Below are 22566 nucleotides of genomic sequence, written 5' to 3'. Positions count from 1 at the left end.
AAGATATAGTATAATAATGATAATAATAATAAAACGATGGCTGGGCCCTTCGCCTCCCTGCCTTCCGACGGCCATACCTTTCGGATAACACACACGACAGCCACCGAGAGAGAGGAAAGCGCATCGCTTGTTGGAAGCAATGGCCGCGGTGGCGGCTCTTCTCTCGCCTCCTTCCTCCCTCACCAATTCGTACTCGCCTATTCCCCCGCGTTTCCTCATCGCTCGGTGCGTTCGAGATCGAATTAGGGCGCTTCCCCCACCTTTGCCTCTGATGTGGTGCTGTCTGACTCTGTTGTTGGCTTTCACCTACGCAGAGATGGAAGTCGCAGTGGTCCGAGGAGGAAACGTCGAAATGGGAAGGCAAGCGCTCCTGTCGTCTGTTGTCATTGCACTACGCCGACTTCGATGAACAGCTTTCGCAGGAGGAATTTATTGCTCTCGGGCCTCTCGTCTTCCTTTGCTCTCATTCTTCCGATTTCTGGTAAGATATTCCCGTCCTTCTTGACTGCCCGTTTTCTAATGGATTTATGTTGAGTTACACATCCAGCAAAAGATACAATTTGAAGTCTGACAACGTCATATCGAAGTTGTTATTGACGGAACCAAATGGTTTTCCTTTAATTTTGCTTCCGAAGAATATATTTACATTAACTTGCTGAGCCATCACTTGTTCTACTTGAATTTTCTTTTCTACTTATATTTGTTGCGTCTCTGTAGATTTGCGTGCCTCTGTCGAATTAGATGAAGATGTGAAGATGGATTTACTGGTTGATGACATAAATGCGTATTCTTTCCTTTACCCTGTCAAATTGCCAGCTAAGAAGTTTGCTTTCAAATGGTACTTCCTTGGGTGAATCTTTTATATGTCTATACTTCTTCTGCTACATCACTTTATAGTTCACTTCCCATCTATGAGTTATATATATTGGTAATTTTAAAAAAAAATCCTAAGTTGCTGTTCTGTATCGAACAATAGCATCTGATTGGTGATCCTTCTAGTACTTCTGAATCAAGCAATAGCATCTAATCAAGTAATATCTTTCTACTAATTGAATCATATTATTAAATATTTGTTTTGTATATAAAATAGTATGTATCTTGACATAAGACACATGCATATACTAGCTCCTGATCATGGTCGGAGATTTGCAATCTACTAATACTTAATGCCTCATTTTTTTTAACATTTAATTTGATGGAGGAAGCGTAGCATCGTCAGAAGTTTTATCTAGTAATTCCCAAACAATCATGTGGACCATCTTCCCTCTTCTTTTTGTTTGTTGCTTGGTTATATTTCTGAACACCCTATGACTGATCGGATTTTGTCATGTTGAAGTTTCAGCATATAATACTAAAGGAATTATTGAAAACAGATGTAGATAATTCACTAAATTGGTTTACTTATTGCGTGTACATTCCACTTTAAGTATACAAAATTCCTTATGAACCATAAAAAGCACATTTCTCTTCATTTTCTTTGCTTTCTTTCCAATTTCTTATTCATCTTAACTTCCATTTCTTTGAGGTTTTGATTCTTCTCATTTAGTTGCATATTTGATTTGATGGCATCATGAATGCAAAATTGGAAACTCAAGCATTTACTATTGGACATACTACAGTTCGTATTGGACAGTTTGATGAATGTATATGTAATAGATCCTGAACCAGGTGTGGAGGCAATTCTGGGAGATCATTGAATGGTATAATAACTGAACAGAAAACAGTTCAAATCAATGACTGCCCTTGCAATAAAAAAATTAGCAATGAGGCTCAACACCTCTGTAACCTGAATAAAAATTCTTCCAGGCAGCCAGAGGTTTATCAACAACAAATTTAGAGGGCGCACTTAGTTTCACTAATGGTTGCTCCTTTGTGACCTGATTTACTAGGGTTCAAAGGTAAGACTGCATCTGTTGTCTCTTCTCAGACCCCACATTAGCTGGTCAGTGGGCTGCTCTTAAAAGAGTTTCAGCATCAAAAGTAGGCACTGCAGAGGTGGGGGGCCTTTGACAAAGTGGAGAGTATTGCATTGGAGGAATATGCAAGACGTGTATCGGCTGAACACAAACTATTCTGAGCCAATTGAGATGGCACGGACATGCGTGCTAAACAAGAATTAGCAATCTTTTTAATTGAATTTCAGCAAAACTAAAAATGAGAAAACAATACTTTTTCTATAAGTTTTAAGGTCTCAGGAATGCCATGTGTCTAACTGTCTAATTTCACCTTTATTAGCACTTCAAAGGTTAATATCCGCTAAAATATAATAAATTGTATTACATGGCTTTCCACCATTTCATGCAAACCTTTCATGACTCTATCTCTTCTATCTTATATTTTATTTTTATCATATATGCTTTTATATGATAAAATTAATTAATTGCATTTTATTCACCTTGTCAAATTATTAAGGATTATGGATTTGGCATGAATCTAGATCATGTGTAAGTTTATTAAGTATAGTTCATGGAACCATGCAAAATTTCATGAATTGTGAAACCAGTAGCATATACAAAATCTTGCTTATTCTCAAGTTGCTCGGGCAAGCATTATCAAATCAGATTAAGTAGCTTGATCAAATCAATCAAGTAGGAATTTGAATGGTTTTCCTACTAGTCAATGATGTCATTTATTATTTAAGCTTCAAATCTTCTGTTTACAGCGGAAAACAACATCTACAATATTCTAGATGTGTATTTTGCATCTCCAGCTCAACCCTTCTTGTTTGGTGAATCATCCACTCACTATCTGCAATGAATTGCTAAGCCAATTTCGATGTGCTGCTTTCTGTAAATTCTTTCTTTCTTCAATTTTTATCTGCCAAGTAGTGATATCTGATTTTCTAGATCCTGTTCCTTGCAAGCTATAAAGTATTATATATTGTTTTATTTAGCTGGCCACCTAGATTAACAAGAATTTTTCCATCATATCTGTTGGTTCTACCTAAGTTTAGATGGACTGAATAGTTTCTCTTTACCTATGAAGAAACACCTTGGATCGATATGCTTTGCTGCTCCTTCAGGAAGTGTCACTTTAATTTAAAGTGTCATCAAATATGTTACTAATTCTTTTCTCCTGAAATTAATTGCCTTTGCAGCATTTGATTTTTACCATTAACAACAACTCATTTTTAAGTACATGTAAAATATCCATAAAGCTTCCATAACATTCTAATCATTTTGAAGGGTAGAATCCAGAAAGCCAGAACGATACTCGTCTGCTGCACCACTATCACGTGAGTAATATATTGCACTTTTGTTTTAGGTTCTTCTTTGGAACTGTTGGGTACCAGCCAGCCACTTACAATTCTTTATTACTTCAGTAAGAAGCCCGTTTGTTTTTCAAATTTTTTAATAATTAGCACAAGTGACTAATCTTTAATGACTGCATTGTTATACAGCTGATGCACGGCAACGCATTGTGTCTGAGCGTGTCGACATGATCAATAACCTGGTCATCTCTGTCTCGGTAACTTTAATTGACTATACAAGCAGTGAACAAACTTTAAGCAATTTAAAAATGTGATTTATTCTTATTCTTCACCTAAACACAAATTCCTGTTTTCCCAGTTGCACCAATCTGTGTCAAGGATTTTTGTGGTCATGTTTTGCTTGAGGATATCCCTTAAGTCGATCAGATGCCTATCCAACTCATTGGTTTGATCTTTACTCTTGACATCCTTGTTGCAGATTGGCCCTCCCAATCCACGCTTCCTAACTTCAAATGACAAGAGTGCCTGGAAGGCAAAAGATGTTGCTGATTCTGTTTTATCTGACAAGACTGCACTGGTAGTCACTTGCTCCCTTTTTTTATCAGCTGTTGAAGCTTACATGAACTTTCTGTTCTTTTTCTTCCTGTAGTCTTTTTTTCTATACATTCCTTGTTAAAAAATTGATTTCATGCCAGATGTAATTCTTACAATGCTATTACTGTAGACGTTGAGCCAGAATGGATGCTTGTGAGCATTTTAAAGCTACCAAATGGTTGTATTTCCTTTTTCCTTTTAAATAGTTGTTTAAGTGAACTGGCTTGTCCAAACATACTCCCACTCCTGCTTATTCAATATTCTCTTGCATTTGATGTGTGTATATGTATATCTATATGTTTATATATAAAGACTTATGATGATATTCTCCGAGCTTAAAATCTATTTAATTCATTCACCTAACTTCAGGCCATTGATCACTAAGATTGAATGTGTAGTTGTAGTAACATCTCTTACAAGAAGTCTGATATAAGAAAGGAGAGCCTAGTGCATGAGGCTGCTATGAATATAGGATCTATAGGAGGGTATTTGTGCACAGCTTGCAACCAATTGGTTACTTCCATGACTCAACTTCTAGTATCCCAGGTAAAATGGAGCAATCCTTCCATAGCACTAAGGCTCGCCTTTTACTAATGTGAATGTTTTGCCACGTAAATATCAAAATGCTTGCACTAACATAGGATGACAATCTTTTCTTGCATGAAGAAGATGCTAATCACTGCACCAAAAGTAAAATTACTTGTTTGGCCATCACACGGGTGGTGTAATATTGGTTAGTTATTGTGTTTTTTATAGACATAACAACTACTTATCTTAGCAGGTGCATATTGACAACTCATATGCAACATAGTGCTTGCACTATGCAGGATAGTTGTTTGACCAAAAACTCTTGTGGTTAAGAGTCCAAATCATATTTCCTTTAAAGAACAGAAATAGTATGATAAGGTCTTGAGTCAAGTTTCATATATTCTCTAGCACATAAAAGACAATTGAACTTGAAAGTTTACTGTGGTTAGATTAAGCCTATTATAATATTTCTAGTTTCTTGGAGATCCTTTGTAACTTAGGTTATGTGTTATATGGAATATTACTTTTTATAGTTGAGCCATGGCCCCCAAAATGGTTAAAATTTTGGGCCCACTGCCGGTATATTTCTCAACATTCAACTGGATTAGTAGAAACTAATGATATTTTGTTAGGATAGACGTATATAAGATACACCTTTAGGTGCATTAGCTATTGTTTTTTATGTTATCTTAATGAAACATAGGCATGCCTTACTCTTTTTTACATTGAGTTCAAACTTCAAATACTGATTGCATTCTCCTGGTGTTTATTATTTGATATTAAACCTATTCTTTTGCAGCGTGTAACAAGTGGTCAGCGCATGGCTGAGAGTTCTGTTCTTGATTCACATTCCCTTGATGTAAGCTGAGTCTGAGTTTACTAGACATGCCTCTGATTTTCTCTTTGTTCTTAAAGCCCTACTGTTTCTATGATTAATAATGATGTCAACCTATCTTGTCATTTTATGCAGGTTGGTGGTGAACCGTACTGGTATTATGAGTATCTTATACGTAAATCACCGACAAAATCTGTGAGTACTTATATATTTGGAATGAAAATACATGTTCCTCCTCTTTTCATAACTTTTATCATTCAATCAGTTAATTTCCTTCAAGTTCTTGTACTTTTGAGATTTTATGTGCTAATCTTGATTACTGATATTTTCTCAGGCACAAGAACCAAATCTTTTTAGGCACAACGTGGCCTCAACTGCTGAGCGAGATGGTATTAATCATTGTCCTTCTGACAAGGCTATTTGAGTATTCATGTTTCTTCTAACTGTATATGTTAACCATTGCCTGCTGGATGTGCTTTGAGCTTAATAATATGCTAGACATTTGACTACTTTCTTTATTCAGTTTTTTTGGAATGTGCTTCTGCTCATTTTAACCTTCTTTGAGCAATAAATAAGTACAAAAAGTGCATAGGTGTAGCCGACCTGTTCTTTAAGAGCTTTGTATTTCAGGAAGTGCTTCATTCTAAGTATATCTCATGGCACTTTGTTTTCAATTGTAAATGACATCCTGTTTCCCTTTCCCAGGCTATTTGTACTCTTTGAATGCATCAACTCTTAGCAAGCAGTGGGAATATGTAAGTTGCTCACTTGCATTAATACTTGTGCTCTATGAGATCTGCAGAGTTCTTAACTGTGATTTTTAATTCGAGCCATAGTCATAGTTCTGACGTTAGCAAACAATATTCATGCTCCTACTAAATTGATTGAATCAAATTGTCTCTCAACTGCAAATGCAGCTTGATATTTTGACAACATATACCCTGCCATGCAAAGTTTAATTTACTAAAGGTTGCTTGTTCTGATTCTATTGAAGAAGAAAATTGAACAAGTAACTACAGTAACAAAGTCAAATAGATGTACTGATTATGAATCTTTTCAAGTTAAATTATGATGGTTGCATGATGACACAGAAAGACAGATGGAGGGGCGGTCATCAACTAACCTAGACGCAAGTTATGATGAGCGCTTCGAAATTTTCAGTAATATATCAATAGCAGTTAGTATGAGTGATTGGTGAAGAGGATGGCAAAAATATGGTGAATATAATTGGAGAAAACATTGATAGTTATTTTGTTTGTGAACGAGGAATAGACTTCAACTGATCCAGATGTGAGCTATAAGAGGTACTTCGAAGGACTTGCAGTAATAAAGGCAAAGTGACAGTGATCAATAATGATGCCTCCAAACCTGATTATGCTAAATAATGATGCCTAATAAAGGCAAAGTGACAGAGATCAATAGAAACCTGGACCTCATAATCTCATGAATTGTTTGCATGCCAAAATTTCTTCAAACATATGGTGGGTGTTTCTTATAATATTCTGTTTGTTATGAGCAGAGAATGTATATAGACATCCATCTAACAACAAAACAAATTTATTAGTTTGATGGTTGTCCTGCGGCTCCTGCCTATTAGTATCACATATTGTGAAAACTAAAGTTGTGTTTATGTCTAGAACCTGAAGCGTGTCCTATCGGAGAATGAATGCAGTATTCATATTATGCTGTTGACATTTGACCAATTGATGTTATTATTCACTTGATGCAACCGATAGGTTGCAGGTAGAATTTTCTCAAGCTCCTAACCACTGAACATTTGGATCTGATGCAGTTGGGTCCTTTTCTACAAAAAACTGTGGCATCTTTTCGCCTTCTTCCTCCTACAGAGAATTATGTTCCTCCATACAAGGATCCTTGGAGATTTTGGTAACAGTGTTTCTTATACTTTGGTATACAGATTTATCTCCTATGAAGGGGAAATAATTTGCATTGTCCTTAGATGCATATCTTTTTTTCCCTCGGCTAATGACTTTTCACTTCCTATTGTCCAGGTAGATGTAGAATTTGAGCGGTTGACGAAAATTGGTCTTTACGAAGAAGGAGAAATATCATCCTTTGTTCCGCCAACTATTTGGTCATCATGCTTTATTTTAGAAGTAACAAGTTAACTCATTGGCAGACTACTGGACTTGTTCGTTTCGGCGATGCCAACCATGACAAGAGTGCAAGAAGAATCATGGATGATATGGAGCAGTGAACGGTTCCAGATTTTCTTTTCTTTTCTTTTATCGAGTCTGTTGCATAATTCGAGATATTTATTTGCTTCAATCAATTTCTGGAGCTTCTATTGTTGAAGTTTATTGTTCCTCAACAGTCTTGCATGATATCTTTTATGATGAGGTCCTCTTCATTTTCAATCTGAAATTGTGTGATATGATAAATTCTTGGGCATCTTATATCTTCCCAAAAATTTAATTGGATTGTTTCGTTGTCAGAGTCCGATTAGACTTGAAAAAACATTCTTAACCTTGGATTATCTCAAGAACAGGTTTATAGCTCGGTAATAACATTGTGGAAACCTCACTCCTATTGACCAATAAACTGAATCACCCACCAAAATTTGAACAGCAATTGGAGAAATGTCATACACTGATACACTTTTACGGCTATCCTGATGTGTTAGTTTTATCACAATACAGAGTGATAGTGTTATTTGCATAAGAATCATCCTTTTGATATGAGTAAGAAGCCTTATGGATCTATGGTCCTTGATTCCTGTAGGGAAAAATGGCATGCAGAGACTGCCTCATTCACCGAAAGAAAGACCCACTCTTCTCCTATCAGTTCAATGTACTTTGCCAATACCAACTTCTCTGCAACCTGCAGCCTGGGATTTGCTAACACCACCTGCAAAACAAAGTGCAAACAGCATCCCTTCAGTGAACAAGAAATTTGCATGCCTTTCTGGTGTCAGTGCTTGTAACCCTACCCTGATCTGTCTTCTCTCAAGGTTCCTGTAGACCTCTTGTAGCATGCCAATCCCAGTATTATCGATGGTTGTTACTCCTAGAACATACCAAATTAATTCAGCCTAAAAGCCAATAAGATCACACCAAGAATGGATCCAAAGCAACTGTGACTTACCACCCAAGTCAAGAATAAGATAATGCAACTCCTCCCCATTCTTGTTGGCAATGCTCTCTTCTGTTTCTATCCATCTTAAGATCCTACTCTCATAACGAAAAGAAGAGATCAGCTATCATCAGCGTAAACAAGTTGAAGACAAGGTCAAGGCTTTATGTTTACCTCTCTCTGGAATAGCTGGCATTTGCATAGTAGAGAGGTGAACTCATCTTTAAGACGAGCATGTTGGGAATGCCAACACAGTCTGGATATTGCTCTATGTCACGATACATGTCAGTCCCTGCTATGTTCCCAAGCTTGCAAGTGTTTGGCCTCGCCACATACAGGAGCGCTCTTATCACCGACAAGCCCACCTGCTCAACATGGCTTAGCAAAGAAGAAGATGATTCACTGTTTCTAAAAGAAAGAAATGAGATTGCATTGGGTACTTACTGAAACCATAAGACCAATGATCATGCTGAAAAATATGACGCCAAAGAAAGCAGCCATGCAAATGACGAAGTCAAACTTGTCCACCTTGAACAGATGATGAGCCTTTTCATACTCGATCAAGCCAATCATGGCGACAGTGATGATCGCTGATAAAGACACCAGCGGGGTGTACTTGAAGAGAGGCGCTAAGAACAACAAAACTAGCATCATGCAGATCGACATGATCACATTGGACATTGCAGTCTTACATCCTGCATCGAAGTTGACCGCTGACTTGGAAAAAGGACCTGTACGAAAGGTACGAATTCAAGGAACATATATTTTAGATGGTGTATCTATGTGAAGACCTATAAACATATGAGGATAAAAGGATTTACCAGTTGTTAGATAGCAAGAAAACCAAGACCCAACAATGTTCATCATCCCAAAGGCTATCATCTCTTTGTTCCCATCAATTTGTTCATTTTTTAGCATTGCCAGACTCCTTCCGACTGCTATTCCTTCCTGAAATAAGCTGGTGAATGGTCAAAACCTGAGAAGAAAAGTACGTAAAACACAGAATCATTGTTATCTTGTCCTTTTACCGATAGTGCAAGGAAACCAGTAACCAAGCCTGCTTTCAGAAGAACACTGAAGTATTCAGAGTGAAACTTCAAATGTGTCATGGAAATAGGGTTCAGCCCTTTCTTCAAGGGACCAACCTGCAAGAATCACATATTATATATCTAGTTTCAGATCATTATACTTCGTATATACCATAAAAAACACGTATACTTTAATCAAAGCAATTAAGAACGACACTTAACTATATGGATTCCATGTTCCTCCCCATGCACAAGATAAGCAAAAACACCTCCTAATACGACCACCAGCAATGGAGCAATAGCTGGCACCCAAAACAATCTTGGAACTTTTGCTTTCTGTATAAATCCGAAAAAAAAATTACACAAAAAAAATGTGACAGTAAAAGTAATAAAGAATGAAAGAAAGGAAAAAGGAATAAAGAACACTATACACTGAGAAGTGCCCACTTACCACATACTTGCTCAGAAACAACAAGCCGATAAAGCATACCCCAACGAGCACACTCTCCCATCTCCACTGAGAATATAGAGGCAAAAGTTAGCCAATGTCCTAAAAACAAATTAAAATAAGTACAGAAATAAAGTGAGAAGAAAACGAAAAAGTTTATTCTACTTTTGGCTAAGAGGATCTATAATTAATCATGAGCTCCAATAATAAAGATTTAGGATATTTTACCTAAATGGGAGTATAGGACGACAACTATGATGATCATGGGTGAAGGCAACGATGGACGAGCGATGACAAAGGTCAAAGATATTTGGTAGAAAGCAAAGGAGTATTTTTGTCAGGTTGATAAGGAAAAGATATCGTGAGATAAAAATCAATTATAGATTAAAAACCTAATAATAATTTTTTTTAATGTAAAATACCCCAAGATTTATTTTTGCTTATGTCAGTTAATTCAATTCTATTAAGCAGCATTAGCTAAATCTATCCGTATCATCATGAATACTGAAACACTACGACAACAAATATTCTTCTTTTATTTTGAAAAAAATTAAATTATATTTATGGTTTTGGGAGCATTGACAACTCATCATTCCAAATTTGATATGTTGACAGATACCTTGAATGGTGTGTGACAGATACTTTGAATGGTGTGTCCAGATCCTTAAATGTAAATAATTATAGACCATGATAATATAGTGATTAAAATTAAGATTTTTGGTATGTGAAGATAGAATATGTTTCTTTCACTTAATGTATAAGATTCAATCTAGAATGATTATGATACTACATGAGATCATTTATTTAATCCTCTTTTCAGTCTCTTCTCATGCATAAATATTCTCTTGTGTGGCTTAATCAACTCTCACTATATTAGTTAGGGTAGGTGATATGATCATTCGGTTCTCAATTGTAACCTGATTTTGATTAGAATGAATTGATAGGACTAATACATTTGTTAGATTGGATTTCAAACAAGAGAAAAGGAGGGAGGAGTTCCTTCTATTCGATTCTTCTCTATTAATCTCCATTAAAGAGATTCTCATTATTTTTTCCCATAACCCCGTGAATCTAACCATTCGATCTATTTAGAATTTGAAGACACCACATACATAACATTAAGATCAACAGAGAGTCTAAATAGGATCTGCGAGATGAATCTACTGACCTCGCTTGTGTGGGAGAAAACGAAGTGCAACACTGAGACGACATCAGTCTTGGTGGTGAAGTGTTTCAATCCAAGCACTCCCTTGAGCTGCTGCATGATGACTATGATCGCCGTTCCCCCCATGAAACCGGTGATGGTCGAACGCGATAAGAAGTCCACCAGTATCCCCAGCCTGCGGTCGATCATTCATCTCAGAGCTCTCTCGAGTTGGTATAAATTCCACGGCCGAAGACATTACCATCCTTACCTGAAGATCCCCAGAGCCACTTCAAAGACCCCGGTGAAGAAGGCTGCGGTGAAGAACAGATTCATGTATAGGTCCGGGTTCTCGATGGCCGAAACCTGACTTCCTATCATCGAAGCCAGTAACAGCGAGACTGACGCTACGTTTCCGACCGCCAAGTTCATGGAGCTACCGAATATGCCGTAGATCAGCGGTGGCACGAAGCTCACATCTGTGACGCAAACATAGACGTATATGAGTGTCGCATCGGTACTCTCTGTTGGTGCCACCAGCGGAAGTCCACTACTTACAGAGGCCGACGACGGGAGGAAGGTTGGCGAGACGGGCGTAACTGATGCCCTGCGGGATGGCGAGGGTGGCGATGGTGATGCCGGCCAGGAGGTCCGACCGGAACTTGGCGAGGGTGTATCTCGGAGCCCATTCTAGCATGGGTACCAAGTACTTCGCCAGGCTGCATGCGGCGGCGCAACCCGACTGGTGCTTCAGTTGGCGGAACGGGTCGTCCGGCAAGAACGTCTCCTTGAGATCGGATCGGAACGACGCGAAGGACGATCTTGGGTTGGTGAGATTCACTTTCTTGCGGTGGTGCTGCTGCTGCTGCTGCGGCAGTTCCAACATTTCCATCTTAACCAAAGACTGAGAGAGTCAGGAAAGAAGAGAAGGAAAAAAGGTGCTGCTACAAAGAGAGAGGTCAGATATTGCTCTATATATAGAGAGAGAGAAAGAGAAAGTATGGGTGCGGTGGGAGTGGGTGAGAAGATTGTTGTGGGATTGGGTATTGATGGTAGCAATGCAAAAAAGTTATGGGTTGGTGAGGTCCACCTCAGGAATTCTCGCAGCCTGGACACCGCTAATTGATCTTAAATTGGATAGTTCAATGGAAAGACGAATAAGAACTTCCAGAAGAAGTATTCGGTTACATATGTACTTATTCTTAATTTGGTAAAGAAGTATTAGATTCCATATATACGTACCCTTAATTCGGTACTTATTGAGGATGATTAGAGGCATGCGTTATGGATCTCATGCCCGCCTGCTGCATTCGCATCCGCATCCGCATGCGCCGCATTCGGTCGTGACTTAAGTTGCGAGTTAGGCTTTCCTTCTTTTTATTATTTAAGAACAAAAAATTCTAATAAAAATCTCACCAGATGTGCATGCAACATAGAAGAAAAATTCAAAGGAAATGAATCCTTTCAGAACAATCCAATTAGCTTTCATGATAGATCTTATATTTCTTTGATAACACAAGAATCAGTAGGTCAATAGCCAAGGCTTTCCTTTTTATTTGGTGGGTTAAGTTTTGCGTCACTTCAGAATAGCATAAAAGAACAGACACAGTAAATAGATTCGGAGGGACACATGAAACCTATGTGGAATAAGAATCCTATATGCTCTCCGATTTGGAAGGATAAAACTCACATATAATAACCCGGATTACGTGTATGGTTAATATCCATTAGGAATAAAGAGATCGGCTTTGCATTCGGCAACAAACAAAGATCCATAGAATAATATGATGAGGTCAAAGATGATGGGATATAAGTGGACTGCCATCATAGGCAGCTTTGTCGGAGGCAGTGGACATGGAAACTGCATGCGATTATGAGTTACCACTCGAGCACTTATACAGGTTGAGTGTATCTAAGAAGAACATACTGAGAACGTGTGTGTGTTATATACCATCTGCAGTACACATACTGAAGAAGAGTATTCAGGTAGTCACAGAACCATATCAGTGTTCCTAAAGCATGCATGAAATAAAATGCTTTACGAAGGGCTGTATATGAAATCCTAAAGGAACTATCACATGAACTCGCAAGAATTCTAGTTGGCTTTTCGGATGAAAACGGGCCAAGAGCTTAGACCAAGTAAAGTCTTTCAAGCATGTTCAACATGCATGGGAAGAGCCAAACTGCTGCACGCAAGAAAAAGTGAGAAGATCCAACTTGCCACCCAAACAAATTTTTATTGAGAGGCCAGCAGTAGGAATATATGGAGAAGCAAAGTTAAAGCTTGGATTCTTGTTCTCCTTCTGGCATTAACGATTGCTTTATCTTAAAGAAAAAGACTGTGTCGACCTATCTGATTAGAGCCTATCCAGATCATAAACATATATCCACTGAAATCGCTGCAATCATGATTATACTTTCTCCATAAACTCCAAATCACTTGGAAGGAAAAGACCTTCTTCTCCAAGATTCTATATCTCAACTTCGTGATGGAGGAGAGAATAGACCACGGTTGAAATACCCCAACATAATCAACAAGTGAAAGCAGATCTGTGATGTTCCTTTGTTGCCTGTCCACTTTGGAAGACAAGACATGGGAAGGAAGAAATATATGCCTAGATTTTGATTGGAAGGCTTTTCACATGCTTTTTAAAAGCTCTTTAAGAGCTTCCAAAGGTGGATTTGCCGCATGATTACTTAGTGAGGCCCTCACGAATGTGCCTTCCTCGGTTAAGCACAGATCTTTGCACCAAACCAATTACGCCCTCCTCGACAGTGCATCCCACTTAAGCGGTGAGGTAAGGTTTCACATTTGCACGTAAAGTCGACGTGTGAATCCGTAAGCTTGTGAAGACTTGAAGATCACAGTCTGGGAAATGTTCACTAAGATGATCAAGATATTGATTATTGAATTGTTCTTAGTCAGATCGATAAATCTTTAAGTTTTGCTAAAGTTTATTATGCTCATCGGATCATCTTCTATATATTTCCAATCACGCCTTATTACTTCTAAAAAATAAGATCATCAATTCAACCAAAAAATTAAGCTTCCAAGTATCTAACTCTTTCAATCCTTAGTGGTCCATCTTTTTTCATCTCATACACATGAATGATAAGTCAACAAGATTAACGTCAAATCATAGTATGTTATGATCATTTTGTTTGAATTTTATTAATAATGATGTGTATTAGTCTATGGTAAAACTCAAAGTTTGATTACTTAGAGAATTTGTTTTCTAATTATAATTTGCCTTTAGATTGTTCATGTACAATTTTGTATTTGTTGATCAATAAAAACAAACTATACCTCTGTTCTATTACTCTATGCTTCTCCCTCCATTTAACAATGTAGTAGTAACATATCTATCTATAAAACCAAAAAAATATAATAGAGTAATAAAACCCACAGCTTGTTACTATTTCTACCCTTGTTTTATTAACAACAGTAATGGATGGCCTCTGAGAATTTTATCAACCTATTATTTTATATTTTGATAGTCGATATAATTATTGTAACATTTGGGTGGAGATCGTATCGGGGAAAAGTATTGACGTATGATAGAATAAGTAGTCGAAACAAAAAACAAGACAAGGATAAAAATTAAAATATTAAACGTAAAAAGAATATTATTTTCAAGAAATTTATCATTTGATCCACGGATAAGTCAAAATAGAATGAGGATGTTAAGACATGAGAATATTATTTTCAATTTCATAATGTCTGCTAAAATAATATCACCATCAAGCAATGTATTCAATATATCTAAATTGTAATGACCATTTAAAATCAAAGAGCTAGTAGGAGCATAAAAATTCATGAAATCAAGATTTACAAAAGTCAATTTAAGTAAAATAAAGAGTATCAAAAATCATTACATGAGATATTAACCATCCCCAATCAAATGGAAGAAACCAATCTAGAGATGATCTATAGCATTGAGAAAGAGGGTCAAGATCAAGAGGCATTAGCTGAATGCATAATATTTTAGGGGTAGGTTAGGGGGTGTTTGACTCGGACAATAATATTCCATATAGTGACAAAAGTGTTCAAGTATTAAAATAGTGAATATCTTGAATACCTAATTTTTTCTGTTTATTTATTATAAATTATCTTGAATCATTTTTTTTTAATTGTTAAGGATAGAAAAGACATCCAAAAAATAGATAAAATGTGAATACGAACCTAATTGAATATAGGAATAGTGAACAGAGATACATTTGATATTTCAGAGACTATAATTTGAAATATAATTATTTCTATACAAAAGTTAAGAAATACCCTACTTTTAAGTATGATTTAAACTATTAATTTATATAATTGAAAGCAATCAATTAAATTTATGATGAAATCTAAAAGTCGATATCTAATTTATATTATTAAGTAACAATATAAGGAAGATCGATCTATTTATATTATAAAAATATATTTAAAAGATAAATTATAAATTATATTTGAAGGACCAAAAATATGAATTATCACAGAAATAAGAAAAATAAAATTGCTAAATAAAAAATCAAATAATGGTGTATTATGTCAAAATAAATTAGATAATACTTTAAAGAGGATGGCAAAATCTTAGTAGTCGCTGTACGATAAGATACGGGTCGGATCCGCATCGGGTTCCGGGTATGTCCGCTACACCGACGCCTGCGTTTCTCGCAGGCGCAGTAGTTCTCTCGGAGGATGAGTTGCTCGTGATCTCTTCCGCTCGCTCGAGTTCTTAGGGTGGTTGCCGAGGCAGCAGCCCAAAGAATATGGCGGCCAGAAGGAGGAAGTCCGGAGGTTTGCCGAGCGTTGTGGTGCCCTCATATAACTGTGCAAGCGGAGCAGGACTGGGAGCTCTAAAACCGCCTCGGACCGTCCTTCTTTCGATCTAAGTCTTTCGAGCAGGAGGTGCGATCTGACTCCACCGAATCGCGGGATCTTATTGAGGAAGTCGGGTTCTTGCCAAGCAAGGTAGGAAATTTAATGGATTGCGATCGAGTTTCGCAGTGTTATTATCATCATTTTTCTGTTTGATGAAATGAGGCTTTGCCCTGAATGCTTGATCGAAGGGTCCCAGTCATTTCTTCTTGAATGGTCATACTTGATAAGTAGAGACCCTAGTTATTGCATATGGGGAGATCATGAGACGTTTCGCAAATTGACATGATTGCTAGAACATGTAGTAACGGATGGTGGAGATGAATCCGAAATGATGTATTTGGAAGAAAGGAGGAAAATATCAAAGAGATAGGATCATGGAGCTTTAGCAGTTTTCTGAATTAGTTTTAAGGAAAATAAAAAAAATGTTTAAGGAAGAAGGAAGAATAATAATCATACAGAAAAGGAAAAGAAAGTTACATGATTGGTTAACCAACACACACATTAGCAATTGTCTAAATTAATCTTCTTTCCTTGAAATAAGTTACTTTGCTGAAATTTTGTTTCATATGTTAGTTGTATTGACTGCCACTTCCAACCCAATAGTTTCATGCTGAAACATCGTGTTTCTCTGAAAAGCTGAAATTGAAAACTTGTTGGAAAGCTAAATGGCTGTATTTTTTCTACAAATACACAGAAGGATGATGCCTGTTCTGGAAATTTTGTACTTATTATGAACATTTACATCTTCAAATGAATTTAGTAGAAATTTGTTTCAGTGTACAATTATTTGTATCTCCTAAATCTGGTAACTTACAAGGTGGTTGTGTGTCTACGCAGTTCTGATAAGCATCTAATGTGACCTCCATAGTCAACATTTTTAGTGTGGCTCTTGTTGTCGATGATTAGTTTCAGTTTTACTTTAGCATTTTATTGCGACACACTAGTGAACCCTAAGGAGGATTTGAAAAAGAACAATAGGCACTTATACTGTACCTTTTGCAAGGATGTGTAACCACTGTCTGTGTATAGCTGGGTCTTGAACTCTTCTTTTATTGTTATTGTTTAGGATTTTTTTTTTGCTGTATAATCAATCAATTTAAGCTAAAACGTACATTCGTGAACCTAAATTCAGTTGTGAGATTGAGATGAAGAAGGAGATGGAACAATTAAAGATTGCATGAATGTTCTTTGCAACAAAAACTCTGCTAACTTAACAAAGTCACGGGATTAGTGCCACATAATTTTCCTTGAAGCTTCTTTATCAAGTAGTTTTTTTGTATTTGTAAACTCTGCTAACTTTTCTGGTCCTGAAGGCTGAATTAAGAATTTTAGCTGGAGTGCAAAATGAGTTACTACTTCTTTCTGAGGCTTCTTCACATGATACTTATGCTTTGAAGGTTCAAACTTCAAAGTAAGCTTTGTTTCAGTAGCAGCTACTGTGGAAGTTTTCTTTGACAGTATTATGTACCTTGGCCATACTTAGCTTGAAGGTAAGAAATAAACCCCATAAGGACTGTTAGAGTGGCATGTATATGAAAATATTTCTTGAAGGAAGAACTTATTAAATAAATCCTTGCCAAATCTCTTTGGTAGTTTTTTCTTGTCAGGTACAGATTTAGCATTGTACAAGCTCCTGTTGCGAGCAAAATACAGAGCAATCTGAGTACTTGCTATGTGATTGTATTCTGAACAACTCTGTTTCATCACACTAATTCATTCTTGTACTCAGTGAAATGACATGCTTCAACTGCCTCTTTGACCGAAAGAAATACAGCTTGTTCCCCTATTAGATCAAGATACTTTGATGACTTCAACTTCTCTGTAATCTCTATCCTAGGATTTGTCAAAGCGATCTGCAAGGCAATGTAAAGAGCTTAGTTATAGTAAATGGAAAGTAAACAAGTTACTAGGTTCTACTGATTAGGTTTACCTTGATTCCTCTTCTGTCAACATATCTATGGACCTCTGCTAGCATGCTGATTCCAGTATTGTCAATGGAGGTCACTCCTATCATAGAACATGCATAAATTTGTGTGATTAGTTCCATCAAGTACAAATGTGTTTTTCATACAAAATTGTTTATTCTTCTTTTGTCAATCAAGTAGGATGAAAAGCTTGCATCATTCTTTTCATTCCATTAAAATCTCTAACATATGCTATTAAACAATTTACAAATCCATTAATGCTACAGTAAGGATTAATAACCAAATTTACATCTTTCTATCGTTTTGGTTCAAGTTCCTTTTGGGTGTCAAGGTAGCTCACATTACATGCCTACCAGTCCATATGCAAAAATTGGCCCATCCAAAAGTTCATAAGCAAACAGCCCTAAGTCAAGAATTTGAGGCAAGTTGACCTTGGATTTTGATGGCTAAATCCCTTTCAATTATATTAATGTATGCTGATTTTTTTTCTCCATCCTAATTTTTTGACCTAGATGATTATAAAGTTTTTTACATTCATTTTATGGATGAAACTTTGATCAAGGATTGGCAAAACTCTTACTAAGGCATGCAGTTGGTTTTGTTTAAGGGTCTTACTTTCAACTGTTCTGGAAGAAAACATAAGTTATATAAATGTTTGACCATCTTTATATTCTTATTGTTAATCCTCATCTCTAATGTCTGGATCAAATTCAAAATGATAGGCATTGCAACACCTGATCACTGAGAGCCCGGCTTAGGTCATCTTCAAGATGGTGTATGAAGCCCTTCAAGTATCATGGAGAATAAAGTAAGCAGCCATTCAAATGAGACTTACCACTCATGTCCAAGATAAGGTACTGCAGATTTACTTCACCCTTCCTAGCGATGGCATCTTCCTCTTCTATCCATCTCAAGATCCTAGTTTTGGTAAAAACAAGAGATGAGCTTGAACCAAGCTTTGATAGATCCTCAACTATCTCAGGTCCATGACATCTTTTCCTTACCTCTCTCTCAGATAGCCAGTGCTTGCATAGTAGATAGGAGAACCCAGTTTCAAAATCAAAATGTTAGGGAAAAGAACTGAGTCTGGATATTGCTCCACATCACAATAAGCTTCAGTTCCCTTTATGTTTCCGAGCTTGCAAGTAGTTGGTCGTGCCACATATAATAATGCCCTCAGTATTGACAGACCTACCTGTACAAGAAGGTAATATAGAAAACATGGTTGATATGGACAAAAGATGATGATGATATAGAAATAGTTTGGGCAGCCAATTGATTCGTCTTTAATCAATTCCTTTATGATCAAACAGCCAAGAAAGGGAGAAGTTAACTTGTGCATAGGAGTCTTACTGAAGCCAAAAGTCCAACAGTCATGCTGAAAAATATGACACCAAAGAAAGCTGCCACGCAAATGACAAAGTCAAACTTGTCCACCTCGAGAAGGCGGTGAGCTTCTTCAAACTTAATGAGCCCAGTCATGGCAACGATGATGATTGCTGATAGGGCTACTAGAGGAGTGTATTTGAAGAGAGGTGCCAAGAACAACAGCACCACCATGATGCACATTGACATGACCACATTTGACATCGCCGTCTTGCATCCTGCATGGAAGTTAACTGCTGACCTGGAAAAAGGACCTGTAATATAAGCGTTGCATTATTCATCAAAAATTTATTTGAAAAACCATTATTAATCTAACATATCTCTTGTTTGTTCAGACTGTAAAGTGTTCTGATTACAAAAAAAATTCCAAGGACAGATTTGCTTGGTAAATATTGTATGCATCTTAAGATTTTTATTCTATAAAAACTCCTGTGTGTTTTGGAATAAAATACATTAAGAAGATAGATATATCTGAGATGACTTTGTATCTTATTATTTCCACATAATGAATAATATAGGTTTCTTTCTACGAAATGTCGAGCCAAATTATTTTGGAATTTTCGTTTACAATTGTTGGTTTCCGTAATTGTTCTTTATATACCAAAGTTTTCTTCTTTGTGAGTATAAAAATATCAAACTTTATCGAAAAATCTAATCTCACATGAAAAAACATTTTATATATAAGAGGAAAATAAGATCGAGAATGAAGCATTCACCAGTGGTGAGATAGCATGAGAAACAAGAGCCGATGATGTTCATCATCCCAAAAGCTATCATCTCTTTGTTCCCATCTACTTGTTCATTTTTCATCGTTGCCAGACTTCTTCCAACTGCTATTCCTTCCTAAAACAAGAGCATAAAAAGGTTAATAAATAAACGTGCTTGCTTGCACAATAATTCTAATTAAGATTTAAGGAAGCCGAAATCATTATGATCGTGTACTTTACCGAAAGAGCTAGGAAACCAGAAATCAAGACTGCTTTCAAGAGAACACCGTGATATTTAGACTCGAACTTCAAATGTGATATGGAAATAGGATTTAATCCTTTATTCACAGTGCCAACCTGCAAGAATCACGAACAGCTTCACACCAAGTGCCCAAACCTTTGTTTATTTATAGACATAGTAAAATGAGAACTTCCAAGAAAGCTCAAAGTTTCTCTAAGAGACTTCACCAGCATGTATCTATAGAAGAACTACAAGAAATGAGAAAAGAACGAAGAAGATTACAGATATGTGGAATGGTTTGGATCAACACTTAACTATAAGGATGCCATGGTCTTCGGCATGTATAAGATAGGCAAAAAGACCTCCCAAAACGACCACCAGCAAAGGAGCGATGGCCGGCAACCAGAACAACCTTGGAACCTTTGCTCTCTGTGTAGATTACGAAGAACATATATCAACTGTGAAAAGCTGATCATGATGGTCAATGGAGTAATTAATGAAGAGAAGGAAGGAAGAAAAGCACAGTAGATTTGGCTATATATTTCCTCGCTCACCGTATGCCTACAGAGAAGCAACAAGATAACTAAGCACGTCCCAAAAACCGCACTCTCCCATCTCCACTGAAACACCAAAGATAACCAATTGAGAGAGAAACACCAAAGATAAGGTGACTTAAGGAAACTAATGAAGTTTAGTGTCGAGAAAATGACATCGACGCTCCCATCTTATCCCCATAAGATGTGAATTCCATAAGGTAAAAGTATATGCTAAAACTCAAACTTCAATTGGATTCATCAGTTAAATAAACAAAATTAAAGAACTGAATTCTTAACCACTCGAATAATTAATCAGAACATTTGAGTCTTAAAAAGATCGAAATGTCTTTATTTTTTATTTATTAAGAATGCTTCTCTCATCCTTGTATTTGATTTTATTATGTAAATGAAATTTTATAATATTATTTGTATATTTATATTTTAGCATGTTTTATGATTTGACTGATCGACTCAATAGTTCAACCAAGTCTTTCTTCATGGAATCAAATGGTCGGTCCAATCTTATTAGCTTAACAAGTTTGAGCAAAACCATTATTTACTCTCTTTAAATATGAAGCCATAAGTTAGGATTGATAATTAAAATTTTGTTCATAAGAATTGAAGAAATAAAGGATTAATTGCTCTTTAAATACACATATCTCTCAAAGATTTATGATTTTAATGTGTGATGTGGACGAAAAATAGCTCGAATGTTTGTGAGATTTATTTTAATGCTTTTATATGAGAAAATATGGAAAGAGATTTGGGTTAACTCAAGAAAAAGTTTTTGGATAAAATATGTCGAATCATATAAATTTATATTTTATTACGGCTGATTCAACGATTCTTTCTTTGTCGGAATCCTTCCTCCCAAAAACGAATCTTTGGATCCCTGGATGGATTCGCCGCACTAACCTCCTCCCTGTGGGAGATGATGGAACCCAAAACAGAGACCACATCGGTCTTGGTGGTGAAGTGTCTCATTCCGAGCACTCCCTTCAGCTGCTGCATGATGACTACTATCGCCGTCCCTCCCATGAACCCGGTAATGGTCGACCGTGAGAAGAACTCCACCAGGATCCCGAGCCTGAGATCAAGCGCTCGTTCAGCAAGAGCTTCTTTGTGTGTGTATGTGTGTCTATAGATACTCTCACCTAAAGATCCCCAACGTGGCTTCGAAGATCCCCGTGAAGAAGGCGGCTTTGAAGAACATATGCTTGTACAGTTCCGGGCTCTCCAACGGCGATATTTCACTTCCTATGACAGACCCAAGAAACAGAGAGACCGCGGCCGTGTTTCCCACCGCCAAGTTCGTCGAGCTACCGAACACCACATAGACCAGTGGCGGCACAAAGCTCGAATCTGCGATGTGAAGAGCCACGGTAATGCCGGTCCGATGAGTGCAAAGCAGTAACATTGAAATCCAACTAGCATTTCGTGAGAGAGAGAGAGAGAGAGGACTTACAGAGACCAACGATGGGGTGAAGGTTGGCGAGACGGGCGTAGCTGATGCCTTGGGGGACGGCGAGGCTGGCGATGGTGATGCCGGCGAGAAGGTCGGCCTGAAGCTTGGCGAGGGTGTACTTGGGTGCCCACTCCAATACGGGAACGAAGTACTTCACCAAGCTGCCTGCGGCGGCGCACCCCGACTGGTGCTCCAGATGCCGAAATGGATCGTCAGGCAAGAACGTCTCCTTGAGGTCGGACCGGAATGATCTGAAGAAGGAGCCTCTCTTCTCCAAGTTCACCTCGTTACGGTGCTCTCCCAACGTTCCCATCGAAAGAAGACGACGAACCGTGATCGGGTCTCTCAAGCGCCAAGGGAAGAGGGGGATCGAGCTTGTGTGTCATCTCCTCTAGCAGTACGAGTATAAATCGACAACACGTGGGACCGTGATGATCGTGAGCTGAGGCCGTCCCCGGGCATCACCTGAAGAGCTCCCTGACCGCGACGTTATCAGGCTCAGGATGGCGAGCAATCTCTCTCAGGGATGAGAAAAGTCTTGTCAGGGGATCCTTCGTC

At 37.4% G+C, this 22566-nt stretch overlaps 3 protein-coding genes and 1 long non-coding RNA gene across 9 annotated transcripts; 2 read left to right on the top strand and 2 right to left on the bottom strand.

The window, feature by feature from the left end:
* Positions 1-40: 40 nt before the first annotated feature.
* On the top strand, positions 41-7546 carry LOC135634048 (psbP domain-containing protein 5, chloroplastic-like). 5 transcript variants are annotated; one of them, XM_065144187.1, is made up of 12 exons: positions 42-225; positions 315-481; positions 718-838; positions 3186-3235; positions 3401-3468; positions 3690-3788; positions 5133-5192; positions 5304-5363; positions 5503-5557; positions 5874-5923; positions 6961-7055; positions 7185-7546. In XM_065144187.1, coding segments are annotated over exons 1-12 (912 nt in total). In that variant the 5' UTR covers positions 42-139; the 3' UTR covers positions 7186-7546. The 5 variants fall into 5 exon arrangements, with proteins under 5 accessions (XP_065000260.1, XP_065000259.1, XP_065000258.1 ...); XM_065144186.1 differs by having other exon boundaries at positions 6961-7078; XM_065144185.1 differs by having other exon boundaries at positions 6961-7078; positions 7181-7546.
* Positions 7547-7745: 199 nt separating this feature from the next.
* Positions 7746-11823, bottom strand: LOC135634047 (probable sulfate transporter 3.5). Its single transcript, XM_065144182.1, has 12 exons — positions 11440-11823; positions 11153-11360; positions 10906-11077; positions 9741-9806; positions 9512-9625; positions 9290-9406; positions 9083-9209; positions 8706-8992; positions 8436-8626; positions 8274-8356; positions 8119-8195; positions 7746-8036 (listed from the first exon to the last, which is right to left on the bottom strand). The coding sequence occupies exons 1-12, from the start codon at positions 11771-11773 to the stop codon at positions 7881-7883; spliced, it is 1932 nt and encodes a 643-aa protein (XP_065000254.1). The 5' UTR covers positions 11774-11823; the 3' UTR covers positions 7746-7880.
* Positions 11824-15528: 3705 nt separating this feature from the next.
* LOC135633737 (uncharacterized) lies at positions 15529-19449 on the top strand. Its single transcript, XR_010495108.1, has 2 exons — positions 15529-15838; positions 18396-19449. It is a non-coding gene; the product is annotated as an uncharacterized LOC135633737 (long non-coding RNA).
* LOC135633736 (probable sulfate transporter 3.5) lies at positions 17278-22406 on the bottom strand. Of its 2 annotated transcripts, XM_065143596.1 has the most exons (12): positions 22009-22406; positions 21698-21905; positions 21459-21630; positions 20562-20627; positions 20323-20436; positions 20007-20123; positions 19776-19902; positions 19027-19313; positions 18678-18868; positions 18509-18591; positions 17679-17755; positions 17278-17601 (listed from the first exon to the last, which is right to left on the bottom strand). In XM_065143596.1, exons 1-12 carry the CDS (start codon positions 22319-22321, stop codon positions 17452-17454), a joined length of 1905 nt encoding a protein of 634 aa, XP_064999668.1. In that variant the 5' UTR covers positions 22322-22406; the 3' UTR covers positions 17278-17451. The 2 variants fall into 2 exon arrangements, with proteins under 2 accessions (XP_064999668.1, XP_064999669.1); XM_065143597.1 differs by lacking the exons at positions 20323-20436; positions 20562-20627.
* Positions 22407-22566: the final 160 nt, after the last annotated feature.

The sequence above is a fragment of the Musa acuminata genome, chromosome BXJ3-3, assembly GCF_036884655.1.
Source record: "Musa acuminata AAA Group cultivar baxijiao chromosome BXJ3-3, Cavendish_Baxijiao_AAA, whole genome shotgun sequence".
In the NCBI taxonomy this organism is placed as follows: domain Eukaryota; kingdom Viridiplantae; phylum Streptophyta; class Magnoliopsida; order Zingiberales; family Musaceae; genus Musa; species Musa acuminata.
This window is presented reverse-complemented; position numbering and strand designations above follow the sequence as displayed.